Source organism: Hakea prostrata, chromosome 6, assembly GCF_041222555.1.
Source record: "Hakea prostrata isolate BN-2017 chromosome 6, UWA_Hpros_2, whole genome shotgun sequence".
In the NCBI taxonomy this organism is placed as follows: domain Eukaryota; kingdom Viridiplantae; phylum Streptophyta; class Magnoliopsida; order Proteales; family Proteaceae; genus Hakea; species Hakea prostrata.
The window spans coordinates 21,829,621-21,845,353 of NC_142605.1; the positions used below are offsets into that span (position 1 = coordinate 21,829,621).

General features: G+C 36.2%; 2 protein-coding genes and 1 pseudogene across 2 annotated transcripts; 1 reads left to right on the forward strand and 2 right to left on the reverse strand.

The window, feature by feature from the left end:
- Window positions 1-1,769: 1,769 nt before the first annotated feature.
- On the forward strand, window positions 1,770-6,545 carry LOC149012603 (mannose-6-phosphate isomerase 1-like). The gene is made up of 5 exons (XM_089159853.1): window positions 1,770-2,432; window positions 2,545-2,712; window positions 3,885-4,097; window positions 5,396-5,662; window positions 5,773-6,545. The coding sequence occupies exons 1-5, from the start codon at window positions 2,076-2,078 to the stop codon at window positions 6,121-6,123; spliced, it is 1,356 nt and encodes a 451-aa protein (XP_089015979.1). The 5' UTR covers window positions 1,770-2,075; the 3' UTR covers window positions 6,124-6,545.
- Window positions 6,546-7,049: 504 nt separating this feature from the next.
- On the reverse strand, window positions 7,050-9,787 carry LOC149012604 (small ribosomal subunit protein eS7-like). Its single transcript, XM_089159798.1, has 6 exons — window positions 9,687-9,787; window positions 8,721-8,805; window positions 8,562-8,635; window positions 8,355-8,478; window positions 7,488-7,670; window positions 7,050-7,322 (listed from the first exon to the last, which is right to left on the reverse strand). Exons 2-6 carry the CDS (start codon window positions 8,793-8,795, stop codon window positions 7,203-7,205), a joined length of 576 nt encoding a protein of 191 aa, XP_089015924.1. The 5' UTR covers window positions 8,796-8,805; window positions 9,687-9,787; the 3' UTR covers window positions 7,050-7,202.
- Window positions 9,788-14,122: 4,335 nt separating this feature from the next.
- LOC149012605 (putative glutathione S-transferase pseudogene) lies at window positions 14,123-14,940 on the reverse strand (annotated as a pseudogene).
- Window positions 14,941-15,733: the final 793 nt, after the last annotated feature.

Here is a 15,733-nt window from a genome sequence, read left to right on the forward strand (position 1 = left end):
GAAATCCGACCCAAGAACTCGAAGGAAGGCGTTTGGTTGTAAAATCTCTAGATGCTGAAATCTAGAGATTCACATTTTACAGTTAAAACGGAATCGAGATATGGGTAAGGGGGAAATCCTGAGATTTAAAAAGGGATAGATTTGCACATTCACAAAAATCACGTCGATCAAAAGTTTTTTATGATTATCATTCCACAACCAAACATTTAATTTTATAAATTATGACTCCATAGATTTTCAATCACTAGTTTGAGATCGCAAACTCAGTAACCAAAAGCCCTAAAGCAATCTAGGGTCCGCCCAGAAGCATTGGCCTAATCTTAGCCATGCAAATCCCGCGCGAGTTAAAGCAAGATAGGCGGAAATCTATATATAAAAGAGATGATGAACTCGTCCAGGGTAAGTCTCTCGATCAATGTCCATTTTCGATTCAACACACGAAGAGCCCAGCATTGCCATTTCTGACTAGATCGTCGGAGACGTGACGCCGATCAAGACGATCGGCTCAGTTTCTCACTAGTGTTCTATTTTCCAAAAACGAGAGATTGATTCACTGTGAAGCAAACCAGATAGATCCATTTAGATCTGAGTGATTTGGTGTGAAAATTACGGTTCAAAGCCTCCGACAAATTTAGCACCAACACTCTCTAAAGTTGATTCCTTTTCTTTATCTTCCCATTTCTTGGAAAAAGATGAATTGGGGTTGGATCTTTGTGCTTGCATTTTTGTTACTATCTTACTAAAATTTATGATATTATTAAATTTGGAGTGCTTTACCTTGATTGGGTTAATGGTCTCTTTTGGTAAAGAGGTTAATGAAAATTTGGATTTTGGGAGTCATCACTAACCGACACTAGCTTTCCCTCCCATGCTTTTTATATGTTTTCTAAATCTTAGTAAACCGGTTCAACCACATGTCAATTCGACCAAGACTTTCATCTAAGAATAAGATGACTGGTCCAACCACTACTTTCTATTGACTTGAGCTCTTATACAGATTCCTTTGAGAGTTCATAGGTAAACTATAAAATTAAAGACTTAAATTAGAGGTAAATGGTTTAATTACATAAAAGTAGTAGAAGTCAGATTGGCTGTGTCATGAAACCTATGAAACCTTGTGCTTCATTGCCTGTTTTGGCCACTAGATAAAGGTTATATAAATTGTTTAAATCGATACCACTAGATTTACACATACATAAAATCACAACTTTAACAATTGTTAAATCTATAGTATTGAATTTTAAATTATTATTTTATTTATGTGCGAACAACCCACGTGACCTTCATCCAATAATTGAAAATACAAGAAGTTCAGAGTTTTAAGACGTAAACAATTTAAATATCAAAAATTGTTGTTTTATTTATTTGTGAACAACCCACGTGACCTTCATCCGATGATTGAAAAGACAAGAAATACAAAATTTTAAGAGGTAGACAATTTAAACCCAAAATAATTCTCTCCCATAAAATAAACAACACCCACCATATGTATTAGAGTTAGAAATGGCTTAACTCTTTTCCTAAAAGAATATCTTCTCCCAGCTTTATGTTGCTGCTTATTTTCTAAACCCTAGCTCCTCTAGTTGGAAAATTAGACCTGGTCCATTGTTTCGGTTCAACCGAATCAATGGTTTGGTCTAAATAAAATCGCCCTCAGATTTGTAGAAATCTATCTGCATGTTGGTGGGCCCAACTAAATGCAAAAAAAGGGTAAGAACTGAAGCAAAGAAAATGACTTCTTTCTTCTTCTTCATAACCGTAAACTGAAGTCTTCCTTAACAAGTAAAATAACTGACATGGTAGTCTTTATCTCTCTCTGTCTCTCCTCGTTCTCTATCCTTCCACCTTGTCTGCAATTTCTTGCAATTCCTTGAATCATGAGAAAATGCCTTTCCACTGAATCCAGGATATTCACTTCTCCGTTACGTTCTCTTCCCTAAACACTCTCCCCTCTCTCTCTCTCTCTCTCTTTCCATTTCTCTATAAATTCTCCAAAAGCAGAGCTCCAATGGTGCTCTGAGTCTATTACGGGCAATACTTCAATTTCTTTCCTCTGTGCTTTTCAGTGTGTGTATATGGGGCAAGAGATGGCCTCGAAAGAGGAGAATATCGAGAATGAGCCAGTGAGATTGAGATGTTGGGTTCAGAATTATGATTGGGGAAGAATTGGAGAAAATTCGAAGGTTGCAAGGCTGTTTGCACTGAATTCTGGGTTGGACATTGAACCCAGTAGGACTTGTGCGGAGCTTTGGATGGGAACCCATGAGTCAGGGCCTTCGTTTGTGATGGGCAAAGACCAAATTTGTGGTGGATCTTCCGGGTTTGACCCAGTGAGTCTGAAGACTTTGAAGTCGTGGATTGTGGAAAACCCTAGTGTTCTCGGTGATAAGGTTGTGGAGAAGTGGGGAGCTGATCTTCCTTTCTTGTTCAAGGTATTAAAAGAGTCTTATTAATTTAAGTATTTTAATTTTGTGCATCTTTCTTTAGATTTATGGAACAGTATTCCTTTTTTTTTTTGGATTTTTAAATTCTCTGGTGGTGTAGGTGCTTTCTGTAGCAAAAGCATTGTCTATACAAGCACATCCAGATAAGGAATTGGCAAGTACTCTGCATAAATCGAAACCAAAGCTTTACAGAGATGGTAACCACAAGCCCGAGATGGCTTTGGCTCTTACAGAATTTGAGGCCTTGTGTGGATTTGTCAGCGTTGAGGTAACAAATTGCCAAGTCTGTCTTCTTGTTGAAGTTGAGTATAATGTTGTTAGTTTATTACTTGATCTTTTTAAAGGTGGCATTTTTCTTAAATAAAAAAACTAAAATCCAATATGGTAAAGTGTTGAATAACTGGGTTTTGTAATCTTGCGCCCCTGGAAGATCCACTGGGGTTCCTTACAGGCAATTGCTTTTCTGTTTTGTATTCTGATCTTTGTGCCAAGAATGATTTTAGAATGGGTTATGATGATGGAGACAGAAAAATACAAGAAAAATACTAAAATTTACTGTACAAGGATGGGAGATCTGCTTAATTTGTGGGAATATATAATCCTAAATATGACTTTTGGAGGTTACCATCTGGTAATGTTACATAAGTGTATGAATTTTATCCTGAAAGATGTCTTTAATTTTTTTGCTTATATTCTGCTGGCTGCTGTGAATTTGATTTCCTGGTTTATTCATCTTTGATTTGATTTTTTTGTATCATACATCTGCTTGTACAAATCACTATAACTTTTTGGAAGTTTCTTCTCGATCCAGGAGATTTCCTAGAATTCCAAACCTTAGCTAGACTATCCTGTGAAATGGAGAGTAGGATGCCTCTGGTTTCAGTCCAGTTTTAGGTAGTCAGACGATGGTTCCCCATCCTATAGAGAACCACTAATCCTTCAGAAAAAACAACAACTGTTACTTGTCAATCGAGCTCTTTGCTGCAAAATGCTAAACCACACTTCCCCCCCCCCCCCCCCAAAAAAAAGAAGAAGAAGAAGAAGAAAGAAAGAAAGAAAGAAAGAAAGAAAGAAGAGGTATACAGAGCATTTCATTGAAACTCAAGCAAATGTGTACGAGCACAAAATACAGACATGCAGAGAAAATTTGGTTAAAATATTGCGAGGGTTGATATCACAGAATGAGATTCCAATACGTATTTTCAATATACTTTGGAGAAATCCAAAGCAACTAAGGAGACAATAGACAACCCCCCCCTTTTAATGTATTCATTATTTATTGATGGAGGTGCACAAAAACTTCATTCTGGAAATTTGATATATGTGAGGATCTTTGCAATTGAATCATACATATGGCCATAAGAGAAGTTTCTGGAGAGAGAGAGAACACAAAATGCTTTGATATATGTCTTATTTGTGGGAAATACTATGATTATGCAGGAGCTTAAAGATTTGCTTCATGATATTCCTGAGATTATAGATCTGGTTGGTAATCCTGAAGCCAGTGAAGTTCTACTTATTAATGAGCAGTACGGGGAAAAAAGAGTAAAAGCCATTCTGCAATCAATCTTCACCCAGCTGATGACCGCAAGTGAGAGTGCAATTTCAGAAGCAGTATCCAAGATGAAACGGCGTTTGAACATGGAATCTAAGGTATTGAAATTGCTTGTTACTTATTTGTTGAAGAGTATGATTGTGTTATAAATTAGTAGAACAGTATTTCAGTAATTTCATTACCCAGTGGAACAATTTCAAGTTGGTTAGTGTTAGATTGTACTTCAAAAGTTCATATTTCCCTACAGCAGCTAACCCTTTGGTTGCTGTGTCACCAATACAACCCCCCCCCCCCCCCCCCAAATAAAAAAAAGAACAGAAAAGAAAATCTCCCCCATAGAAAGGGAAATCTCCCAAAGTATTCATAGGTCACTTTTTATAGTCCACCTTGATATTGGGATTGATTATTTCTTCTGTTAATCATATCTTCAATATATCTCGATCCAACCAAATAAATTCAAATAGATAATTCTTCTCTTCAGTTCCCTCTGTAAATTTGAAGCCGGTCAAAGAAACTATGGCTTGAGATATGTTGGGACAATTCTTAGGGAGATAAGATGAACTATCTATAAAAAGTTCTGCATTTTATGGGTTTCGTGTTATTTAAAGAGATCATGTGCACATTTCCTGGTATTGGCAGAGCTAGCTCTTTCAAGTTGTTCAGTAGGTGCTAATTTGCCATCTTGAACCCCCTCCCTTTTTTACTTGTTCAAAAAAGAAAGTTATTTGGGGCTGATCAGGAGGGAGATTATAATTTCTTGAAGTTCCTAAAGACTGTTATGGCTGAAACTGGAGGAGTGGTTTTCGGTTTGAGGGTTATATCTTGAGGATTTTCCAAGTTTTTCTCCTTTTGTTGGATTAGTGTCAACCCAAACTTTTTGATTGGATGCATCTGTATGATTACCCATAGGTTGGCACATCTCTTTCAGAGTGACTTTATCCTTGACTGTCTTGAAAGATAGTCTCATTAATATTGATTATTGACTCCAATTTCTCTAATTTGGTGGAAATTGAGCAAAATTTCAAATCTTTTAATTTGGTGGTGGACTGGCATGTCCTGCTTAAGACTACTGCAGTAGCTTCCCTTCCATTTTTCTGATCCAGACATCTTTGGTTATTCCTCTTACCTTTGGAAATGCTTTACATCTTCACTCTTTCAGGAAATTCAAAGATATCATATTTGTAACGTGCATCAGAAATATAGGCAGAAATATGTTTGCCCTTCTGATGTTTTTCTGTATACCTTGTGGGATTTGTTTTACAACCAAATAATCCTAGTTTCTGCAATATGTTTTTAAATGCTTAAATATTATCAGTCCTAGATCAAACACCCAATTTCCAAATGATACTGTTGTCAGTAATTTAGTCTCCATGCATTAACCTTTATTCTGTTTCAGCTGAGATGTTTGACAGACAAGGAACAGCTGGTATTGAGACTAGAGAAGCAATACCCAGATGATATCGGTATTATGTCTGCTTTCTTTCTCAACTATGTGAAACTTAACCCTGGCGAAGCACTATATTTAGGAGCCAATGAACCTCATGCATACATATCTGGTGAATGCATCGAATGCATGGCAACCTCTGATAATGTCGTGCGTGCTGGCCTCACTCCAAAGTACCGAGATGTTCAAACTCTCTGCTCCATGCTTACATACAAACAGGTAATCAGTCATAGAGAACTTTTTTACTAAACCCTTGAGTTCCTAGGCAGACTGATGATTACCTTATCCAATACTAGAGGGAAATTCCATCTAATTCAGGTTTGTTGCAGGGCTTCCCTGAAATTCTCCATGGTGTTTTCTTGAGTCCATATACAAAAAGGTACATCCCACCATTTGATGAGTTTGAAGTTGACCATTGCATCTTTCCTGGAGGAACAATGGCAGAACTTCCTGTAGTCCAAGGACCATCCCTCTTCCTTGTTACAGCAGGTGTTGGTACAATGCAAACAAGTTCGGGCTTATATCGAGAAATTATTTCAGAAGGTTCAGTTATTTTTGTGCCTGCCCACACCGAGATTACAGTAACAACCAGAGAAGGAATGCAACTTTATAGAGCTGGGGTGAATAGCAAGTTTCTTTCACAGGATGATTCAGAAGACTTACCATTTGCCACTTTATAAAAACTTGGCCAGCTTCACATGCTTTATATTGTTGTTGTATTGTCCTTTCTGGTAAAAATCTGTGAGCCAAGTTATGCTCCCTCATGTATCATGAACGATGGAAATATGTGTATATTGTTGTTAGTATAATGGAAGGTAGATTAAATGTTTTAGCCAAAAGCGTTACCAATCAAATTTGTCAGATTAAAAGATGATGAATGTTTTTATGTTTCTTGGAAACACTGTACAGGGCATTGCTGATCAAGTTCATCAATTCATGGCTTGTGGATGGTTTATAGCCAAGTCGAGCATTATACAAGTGCATTAGTAAATATGGCAGTAATCCAAATCATTCTACATTTAATCAGAGATGTTTGTGTTTCGCACAGTCGTGTCAAATAGTACATTTCGGTATGATATATTTTATGAGATACTTCATATCATTACCAGTATAACTTTCTTATACAGGCACCTTCTTCTTCATTCCTTTTTATTTTTGAGGGAGAGGGGAGGGGTGTAAAAGGCAATATCCTCCACAATACCAAATCTGTGATACGACGTCAATTTAGAAGCCACACCCGCACAGAACGCGACCACAGGAGAGGCAACACCAAAAAGAAAACAGGGCCCAGCAGCATTTTCAGAGAACCAACCCAAAAAATTTACCCTACCACCCCCACCTCGAAACAGAAAAAAACCATCTAGAAACAAGGAAACAGGGGGGCACCAAACAGAGCCCCATCCACACAAAGACAAAACCACGAAGGCATCACACAGCTGTGCTAAAGAACAGAGAGACCCGGAGGGGATCAACAGAAAGGACTATTAACTAGTGGCGCCGAAGAGGAAGAGGGCATCTACCCTCGCGTCACCTTCCACCAGAAAAGTTGAGCAATCTGACTTTCGAATCTCCCACAATAGTCTAAAATTTAAGAGGCGTAAGTTCATCTCTCAAAACTCCCTGAAGAGAAAACATAAATCCAAATGCTTGGGCAAAATTTTAATTCAATACCTAATATCAAAACTGTAATAAACTAAAAAAAGGCAACATAGCAAGCTTTTAATGGTCCATTTATGCTTGACAACACAGTATGGCTCTTTCATGGTGCAGTAACAGGGTATTCGAAAACAACATCCTTCCCTGCAAGCTTCCGGTAAACTCCTGCAAATGTCTCAACCTTGTACTCGGTGGCATTCCGCTCCTTTGAGTCCAGGAAGATCTGCCACAATGGAGAGGCCAACATGTTAGGATTAAGCCATCTGAAGGCAACTAAAAAAATACCATACCAAAACAGACAAGACTCAACATAGAACTCAACCCAAAATCACTAACTTGGTTCAGCACTATGTTGTTACACTTAAATGAACACTTGAACGGCAAGTACCTTAATTATTTTGGACCCATCAACACGATATCTGACTCGCTTCCCAATGATCTCTGATGGGTACACGATGTCCTCTAGTATGGCATCATGCACTGCAGTCAGTGTACGACTGCGAGGTCTCTGAACAGCAGAACCCTTCTTTGGTGGTCTCAGGATCCTTCGGGTGGCAATAACGATCACCTCCTGCCAAATAATTATACAGAGTGAGGAAAATATCAACAATGGGCTCCAATGAAGAATACTCCAAATACAAGATTATATGATAAATAGTCCAACCAGAGTCGGGGGAAAAAACCCCAGTCTACATCCCATAGCAACAGAAAATACACAGACTGCTTTCATTCCCATTATCATCTGATTATGAGCTCAACTCCAAGCAAATAGCATTTATCAGGTATTGACTGTATACAAGCTGTTGCCTTTCCAAAGCTTTTCTTAATAACCTTGATTGAAGATTTTGAACTTTAAATTGAGTGATCACTAGAATATCCTTGCATGCATACAAAATTTAACTGATTTCACTTGACGATTATAGCATACAGACAGATCAACGATCTTTAGATACAGGGCTCTTGGCTTTGATGTGATGCCAACAAGTTCTAAAATTTCGTTATCTATATGAGTAGAACTATTCTTGATGAGCATCTAGTGATACTGAACAAGAGTAATTCCCGTATTTGAACCTCAAATCCATTTTATGGTGTAGGCAGGAACTAATAAGAATGTACAATGGATCATATATGAAAGGTCAGACAGCCTCTCAATCACTGCAAAGTTACCTCTGTCCTGCTAGATAGACTCAACTATATACAAAAAAATCAACACAACTCATTGTTTGGAAATGGAAAATGAAAAGTATTCAAGTACCTTTCCACTGAATTTCTTTTCCAATTCTCTTACAAGCTTAGGGTGAATTTTGCGGAAAGCTTTCCTCAGTCTGTAAGGAACATGGACAACGACTGCCTTTCGATTCCCAGCAACATCCATCTGACTGCAATAATACAGAGAAAAGAAATGACTCTACATGAAAGATAAAAACCAAGTAATGCTATAAAGATAATCTCCATTTCTTACACAGCTGAGTTAATGTAAAGATCCTTCAATTCACTTTTGAGCTCCTGGTTGGAAGTCTCCAAATCAAAAAGGGCCTGCAGATTCAGTAGAATCAGACTAATGATCATACGTTAATATACAAACAAGTTACAAGGTAAAAATTAGAGTAGTGGAAATAACCTGAGCGACCGACTCCTCAAATTCGGTAGGCTCAGCATCCTTGTCCTTTTGGATTTTCCTCCTAAAAGTGTACATCTTGGTTGATCTGCAATCCAAGAATCAGATGGCTATTTGGCAAGAGTTTAAAACCACACATGGCATGCCCTTTGTTCATAAAGGTCTATTTGTAACAATATAATCAACATGCTTGATAAATACACAGACAGATAAAACATTTTCATGAAAATCCTTCGCTTCGCGTTTAGAAGAGTTTGGTTGTCCTACGTTATATCTTCACAAAATTAATTGGACAATGTTAAAGATTTCTAAATTGACCATGTCCCTTAAGGTTGAAGAGTAACATAGAGGCATACACACATAATTAAAATCAGCTCGGACAAACAGATGAGTAGAAATAAAGAGAACAATCGATAGACGGGGAATATAAAGCACCACAGAAACCAAAACAATTTGACATTACCAATCTTATTAATCTGAATATCCAGCGAACTTAAGAATGTTGATGCAAATATGGTGCTAAAAGGAATCGGCGAAGTAATTGGATTGTGTTTCTCCAGAAACAAAGACATAAATTTAAACCCAAAAGAGAAAGAGAAAAAAAATCCCAGATGAACAACAGAAACGAACGAAACAACGACTAGTAGATGCATCAAACAGCCAGGAAAAATCAGATGAAATAAATTGGATCTAATGCCACTTCTACCAGAAAAATCAAATCAAATGGAAATGCCATATACCATCCCACCCAAAAGCTCCAAAATTGCTACTTGGGAACCTTGTCATTTTCTGAAACCGAAACATCAATTCCAGAAGAAAACTACATAAAACACTCACAATTCCTTTCGATAGAACGAAGATCACCCGCGAAAACAGAGAATGAAAATATCAATTAAGCACAAGAGTTCAGAGACCCAGTAGATTCAACCAAGTTTAAACGTAGAGAGCCAATCACAGAGAAAACCTTACCTCTTGCCTGACCGCAGTGGCAGCTAGAGGAGGAAAGCACACTTCTTACTTCGCGAGAGAAACCCTAATGACAGAGCTCGAAGATTTTAAAGGATGGAAGAGAAGATCTGATATCATACCCTAACATCTGGACGGTCCAGATTAAAAGTATGCAGTTTCCAGTCTCTATAGAAGAGAAGGGTTTTTGGTCCTTCCCCGTCTGTGAATCTCTTGATGGGTTCTTTTAGACCGTTTCCGCACAAAATAAATTAGCATGTTGATGTTGATTTAAAATTAATGAAAACATGACATTTTTTTTGTTGAAAAATAAAAATATTTTTTAAAATTAAAAAATTAAAAAAAAATGAAAAAAAATATTCATATTAAAGGTCAAATCTTTAACATCTTTAAATAAGGTGCTAGCATTGGAAGTCCCAATAGTGATTCAAATGCTACAATGATTCAATAAGCAAAAAACTCCAAGATTTGATAGACAGGATGAAATTCCTAGATAATTATCAATTAACAATATAGGCCCACGTCTAAGAGCAACAAATAGAGATAACACTTCTGATCGCGGAAGTTGCAGATTTGTCTTCTCCGACACGGTTAGCTAGTAGAGATCTAAGGAGTACACGCCACGATAGGTAAAGTGAAAGATAGTGGAGGAGTTGAATCTAATGGTGTTCAAGGTTAATGGCACATGAAAACGCTTCTCAAATCCCCAATGATTGTTTCAAACACTTCGACTTTAGCCTGGTTCTAAAATCGACATCACCTTCAATTTGAGATTTTCAAAACTAGGGTTTCCCGTTTTAGGTACTCATATCGTCGTCACTTAATGAAAATGTATTTTCAAATTCTTGAATCTTGTTTCCAATTGGTTTTCAAAGTAGCCAAAGTTAAGCGAATATAAAATGTAAATTTAGAATGAAGAAACATTGTTACCTTTACCCCATCCCTAATTCCGTGTTTTTTATTTTTTTTCCTATGTTTTTGGTTTAATTTTCAGTGATAATTTGTCTTAGATTTTCCCGCTTTGTTTCTGAAGACATTTTTGTTTATTAGATTTACTAAATAAGTTTTATGATTAATTAACATTTTACTTACCCCATTAACCCGTGTTTGTCTTTGTTAATATAATATTTTATCAATTGTTTGATTGCAATTTCTTTAAGATCTTAATAAACTAATAACAAAAGTGGCATGGGTTCGTTCATGTCAAAAGTGTACGGCACTAGATACCGTGTTCCCACACTGATTGAATATCGAAATCGTACCAAACCGTTTTTACAATACCACGCCGACTACCGTTTAAATTCGGAGGTACGCCGATTTTCGGTATTCAAAGTTGGTACCGTACCGATTGACACCCTTAGTTGAATGTATGTAGAATTTTATAGGCAGGATAAAAGAAAGCGAAAATCAAAATCCAAACCGCATATTGGAAAACATTACTATTGTTAGTATAGAGAATCAGATGGACGTTGATCAATTGGCATTGAGAATAGAGGTGGGTAAACTGCTAGATATCAACCTTGAAAATGGGGCACATGTGGAAAAACTGATAAAAAATGAAGGATTAATCTATTCCCTTGGGGACAATGAGTTAATGCAGGAAGAAGTCCAACTTTCGATATGTTAATTAATGAAGGTTTTAGCGTGGAATTGTAGAGGGGCAGGAAGTAAAACATTTATTTCAATGCTCAAATTTTACAGACATAATTATAATTCTGATAAAATCATTATTATGGAGACCCGTATAAGTAGTAAAAGAGCCAACGATGTAATTAAAAACTTCATGGATAAATTAACTTTAGAAGTGATACTGTGGGCATGTCTAGGGGAATTTGGTTCATTTTCTTCAATCCTTGATAAATATGCATTTATCATTGTTTATTTAATTTAGATTTTCATACTTAGTTAATTAAAAGATAACTAATTGATTATTTTTGTGTATTTTTCAAAAATAAGGTGATTTTGGTTATTAGAGATAATGTGGAGCAAAGTCAACAAATATATTAGATATTGGAGGATTTTAAATCATGGGATTGAATATTGCTACCCAAGAAATCATGAATGCTAAGATCTAACTTAATTCATGCAAGGAGAGCATGAATCTTAGCCAAATTGGAAACAAGTGGAGGTCCAAAGAACAAAATTGGTAACAAGATATGAAAATTGGGTAAACAGACTCACCTTGAGTATTTTGGACATATATCTCTCATATGAACTTGGATTTTAGTGATTCAAGATGCTATGGAAAGATAACGAAAATATCTACAACTTTCTAGTTTTTAGTTTTTCTATAACCCAAAAGAATAAGGGTCGAATTAACGGATAAAGAGAACGAATTTATTGTGTGCGGGATACATAAAAGAGAAGCCTGCCACAGAGAAGAGGAGAAGACGGTGAACATGAATTTTGTCTCTCATCTATTTCATTGCTCAAGAAGAAGATGACATCTCTCTCTCTCTCTCTTTCTAAATTTCATCTTGTTTTATGAACTTTGTGATAATAGCTAGTTCCTTTTCTTTGGGATGTAGATGAACCATGCTTATTTCATTAATTTGATTGTTATATATCTTCTAGTTGATTGTGTTTGAGTTTGGCCAAAGATGTTTTATAGCTCAATAAACTAAGCGTGCAAAGCTTCGGTGACGAACGATAGTTTTGCGAAGATAGGGCATTACCTAGGAAGGCCATCATTAATTTGCTTTCAAGTGTAGAGTTATATCCGTTAGTGAAAAGTATTGAGGATTCGAAATCCCAAAGATCTTCACGTATTTATAGTTAAAGTTTTTGCATTAATTAATAGATTTAATTTAAATTTAGTTTTGTTGAGTTCAATCTTAGTAATTTAGCCTTTTAGTTCCCTATAGTTTCGATCCCGTACTTTCTCCTAGCTATATTAGTATAGGATTTTATTTTTGATTGGTTAACGACACGATCAAATTTTGGCGCTATTGTTGGGGAACCAAAACATAGTTGCTAAGATTGATTTTTGTCAATTAGGCATAATATATTTTAGAGTAGCTTTAGTGTTTTTAATTTTTTTTTTGATTATTTAACTAATATCTTTTTCTTTTGTTTTGTAAGTAATTGCAAGAGTAGCGATTTGATGATTAGTTTAGGTTGTTATCTTTTATTTCTTAAATATAATTGTATTTAGAACTTTTAAATTGTAATATTTGCATTAGATTGGGTTGTTTAGGTTAATTTTTAAAAATCCCCACCCCTCTGATCCCAAATGTGTAATTTTGGTTTGAAAGATCACGTGGATTGCCTTTCCGGTACGTCTTAAACTCTTTCTTTTATTGCAACTAATTTTCTTTTAGTTCTCCTTAGTTCGACCCCGTACTTTCTGCTATCTAGATTAGTATATGATTTTATTTTTGATTGGTTAGCGACACGATCATCCTCAAATCCAAATATCACTGATTCAGACTCGTTGGAGCATCCCTATTTACTTCAAACTCAAAATCCTGTTGCTCTGTTGCTAGTATCCTCCTTCGGTTGGATTTATTGTTTTAAATATGGATGGCTGAGCCAATGGCGACATGGGTGATTATGGAGCAATCGATAGGGATGATTGAGGTAGGGTAATCCTAGCAATTGCAGGTGGTACCTTGAGCACCAACGCTCTACTATATGCGAGTTGCAAGGTATTTTAAGTGGTCTTCGTGCGGCAAAAATTGATGCCTTCTAGTTCATTCTCCTTATAGTTTATAATTTATATAGAATAGTATCTCCCATTGATTTTTCCTTTGTTAGATGCATAAAATGATAGGTTTTTTTTTGGGTAAACCTGTACCCAAAAAAAAAGGGATAGATATTTGATATTTTTTCTTCATTTTATAGTTAAATAATTGTTATATTTCTTTTAACATGTTGAAGCTTCACTCTAGGGTTGTCACTTATGACCATTAGATTTGATCATTTACTTTGGATCGTCAAAGTTGACTTATTCTTCAAATTTGCACCAAATTTTAAAGGTTTTATTTACATGTAAGTGTACAACTGACCGGTGTAACCTTGTTTGAAATATCATTCCTTACCCTTTATTCTTTTTATGGCTGCTTTGGAGGTTTAAAACATCAATAATTTTTACATCACTATAAAAATCGTCAAGGTGGAAGAAGGATATACTTAGTACAACAATTTACACTTTCTTTCTGAAAATACGAGTTACTTCTCCCCCGACAACCCTCGTATTGCAACATGTGATGTTTTAGAATTCAACAACTATAATCTTCCTTGCCCTTATAATCATAACTATATATATAATTATAACTCAACTATATTAAAATGAAATATCATTATAAACCATTCAATTATAAAGTACAACTATAAAATCACAACTCTCCTATATTCTAGTAAAACAAAATCAAAGGGAAGCACCTTCATGCAAACTTCCTGCTCTATGTGGTAGCAGACTTTATTTTTTAATTCTCCCATTCTCCTTTTTTATTTCCCCAATCTACTGATCAATTCCATACATCTTCCTCATCTGCCCAAAGAAGTGGAAGACCTTGTGTTGGTCAGCTAGGGAGTTGGACACACTCTCCTTCTCCTTGCACCTCTCAGCCCAAGCAATAAGCTTTGGACACTCAGCTTCCATGCTCAAGTCCCCAAATTTTTCATAAGCGTAAAACCAAGTGTAGAAAGGAATAAGACTCAAATCCACAAAACCAAACTTGTCTCCTCCAAAATAAGGCTTCTCTCCAAGCTCTCCTTCCAACACTTTCAAAGACTCTATCAGTTCCTTCTTGGCTGCTTCATTGTCTTCTCCTTTTAACATGCATGTCTTCCTTCAGACTCAAATATCTGCAAGACCAATCATCTCAATCAAAATAATACATGGATGGATGGTATATACAGATATGAAATATCAAGTGGTAATGAGAGATATATATCTTACTTTCTTGTCGATGAAATCAGCCCAAAACTTGGCCTAAGATCGGAGATAAGGATCAGAGGGCAGCAATGGACATGTTTCCTCCAAACCTCATCAATATATTGAACAATGACCAGGGATTCACAGATGGGTTTGTCATTATGAATCAAAACAGGAATCTTCTTGTGAATTGGGTTCATCTTCAGAAGCAGGAGACTTGTCTTGCAGGTTCTCTTCCTTGTACTCATACTTGATTGCTTTCTCGGCCAAGGCGATTTTGATCCTCATCCCAAAAGGGCTGAGCCAGAAACTCAGGAGAACAACCTCATCCGCCATTGTTATGATCTCTAGTACTTAGAAGCTTCTTCTAGCAGGTATCAATTCGCTTATGTGATTTGATCTGATGAGAGATGCAAGTACTTATAGTCTGTTCTTCTGAAGTTTCAAAGAGGTTAGGTACTTGATCTGGTGGATCTTTCTTGGTCCATTGTGGACTGCTACTTTTGAATAGATCGGAAGGAAACTCCGGAGGGATTGGGTCAAGCAAGTCCTCAATCACGGTCAAAAAATGGAAAATGGAATCCTGGGTCGTTTTGTGTGAATGAATGAGGATTATGATCTTTGAAGTCATTTTTTTTTTTCCTGTAATGAAAATATTTAAGGGTAAACTATTGCCCCTTAGCAAGCTAAATTATGACCTTATTCTTTACCCTTTTTGAAATTACGTACAGACCCTGTACTTTATCTGTTTTTAACATTGCCCCCATTGTCGTTAACAGGTATCCATTAGTTGATGAGGTGATATTTTTTTTCCATTTCAAAAACGCACCTTTAGTTTTCTTGGTATATAGTTGGTAAAAGGCTTAGCTTTTGCGATTCTCCCCCTGAAGTCGACACCAAAGGTTATAGTTCAACCACGGTTGAGCAATAATGCAAAAGGGTAAAAGAGTGTAAAATGGTATCGGTAATTTAACAAAGTATTAGTACGGTACATAAATTTATGACCTAAAATTAAAACCGTACCGTACTGTTTTTAATAGGTACCAATACGGAAAATCGGTATGAAAATGGTATCGTACAATTTTGATATATAAATAGTATGAAAATGAAACAAAAAGGAGTATAAATAAGGTATGGTATATACAATCGATATGACACCCAAAACGGAAAC

Excerpts from the sequence above, each read along its gene's own strand:
- LOC149012603 (XM_089159853.1), top strand. The coding sequence starts at position 2,076 with ATGGGGCAAGAGATGGCCTCGAAAGAGGAGAATATCGAGAATGAGCCA. Across the intron at positions 2,713-3,884 it reads GTGGATTTGTCAGCGTTGAG|GAGCTTAAAGATTTGCTTCA; the intron begins GTAACAAATTGC and ends ATGATTATGCAG. Across the intron at positions 5,663-5,772 it reads CCATGCTTACATACAAACAG|GGCTTCCCTGAAATTCTCCA; the intron begins GTAATCAGTCAT and ends GGTTTGTTGCAG.
- LOC149012604 (XM_089159798.1), bottom strand. The coding sequence starts at position 8,795 with ATGTACACTTTTAGGAGGAAAATCCAAAAGGACAAGGATGCTGAGCCT. Across the intron at positions 8,636-8,720 it reads TTGAGGAGTCGGTCGCTCAG|GCCCTTTTTGATTTGGAGAC; the intron begins GTTATTTCCACT and ends CTGAATCTGCAG. Across the intron at positions 7,671-8,354 it reads AAAAGAAATTCAGTGGAAAG|GAGGTGATCGTTATTGCCAC; the intron begins GTACTTGAATAC and ends ATTATTTGGCAG.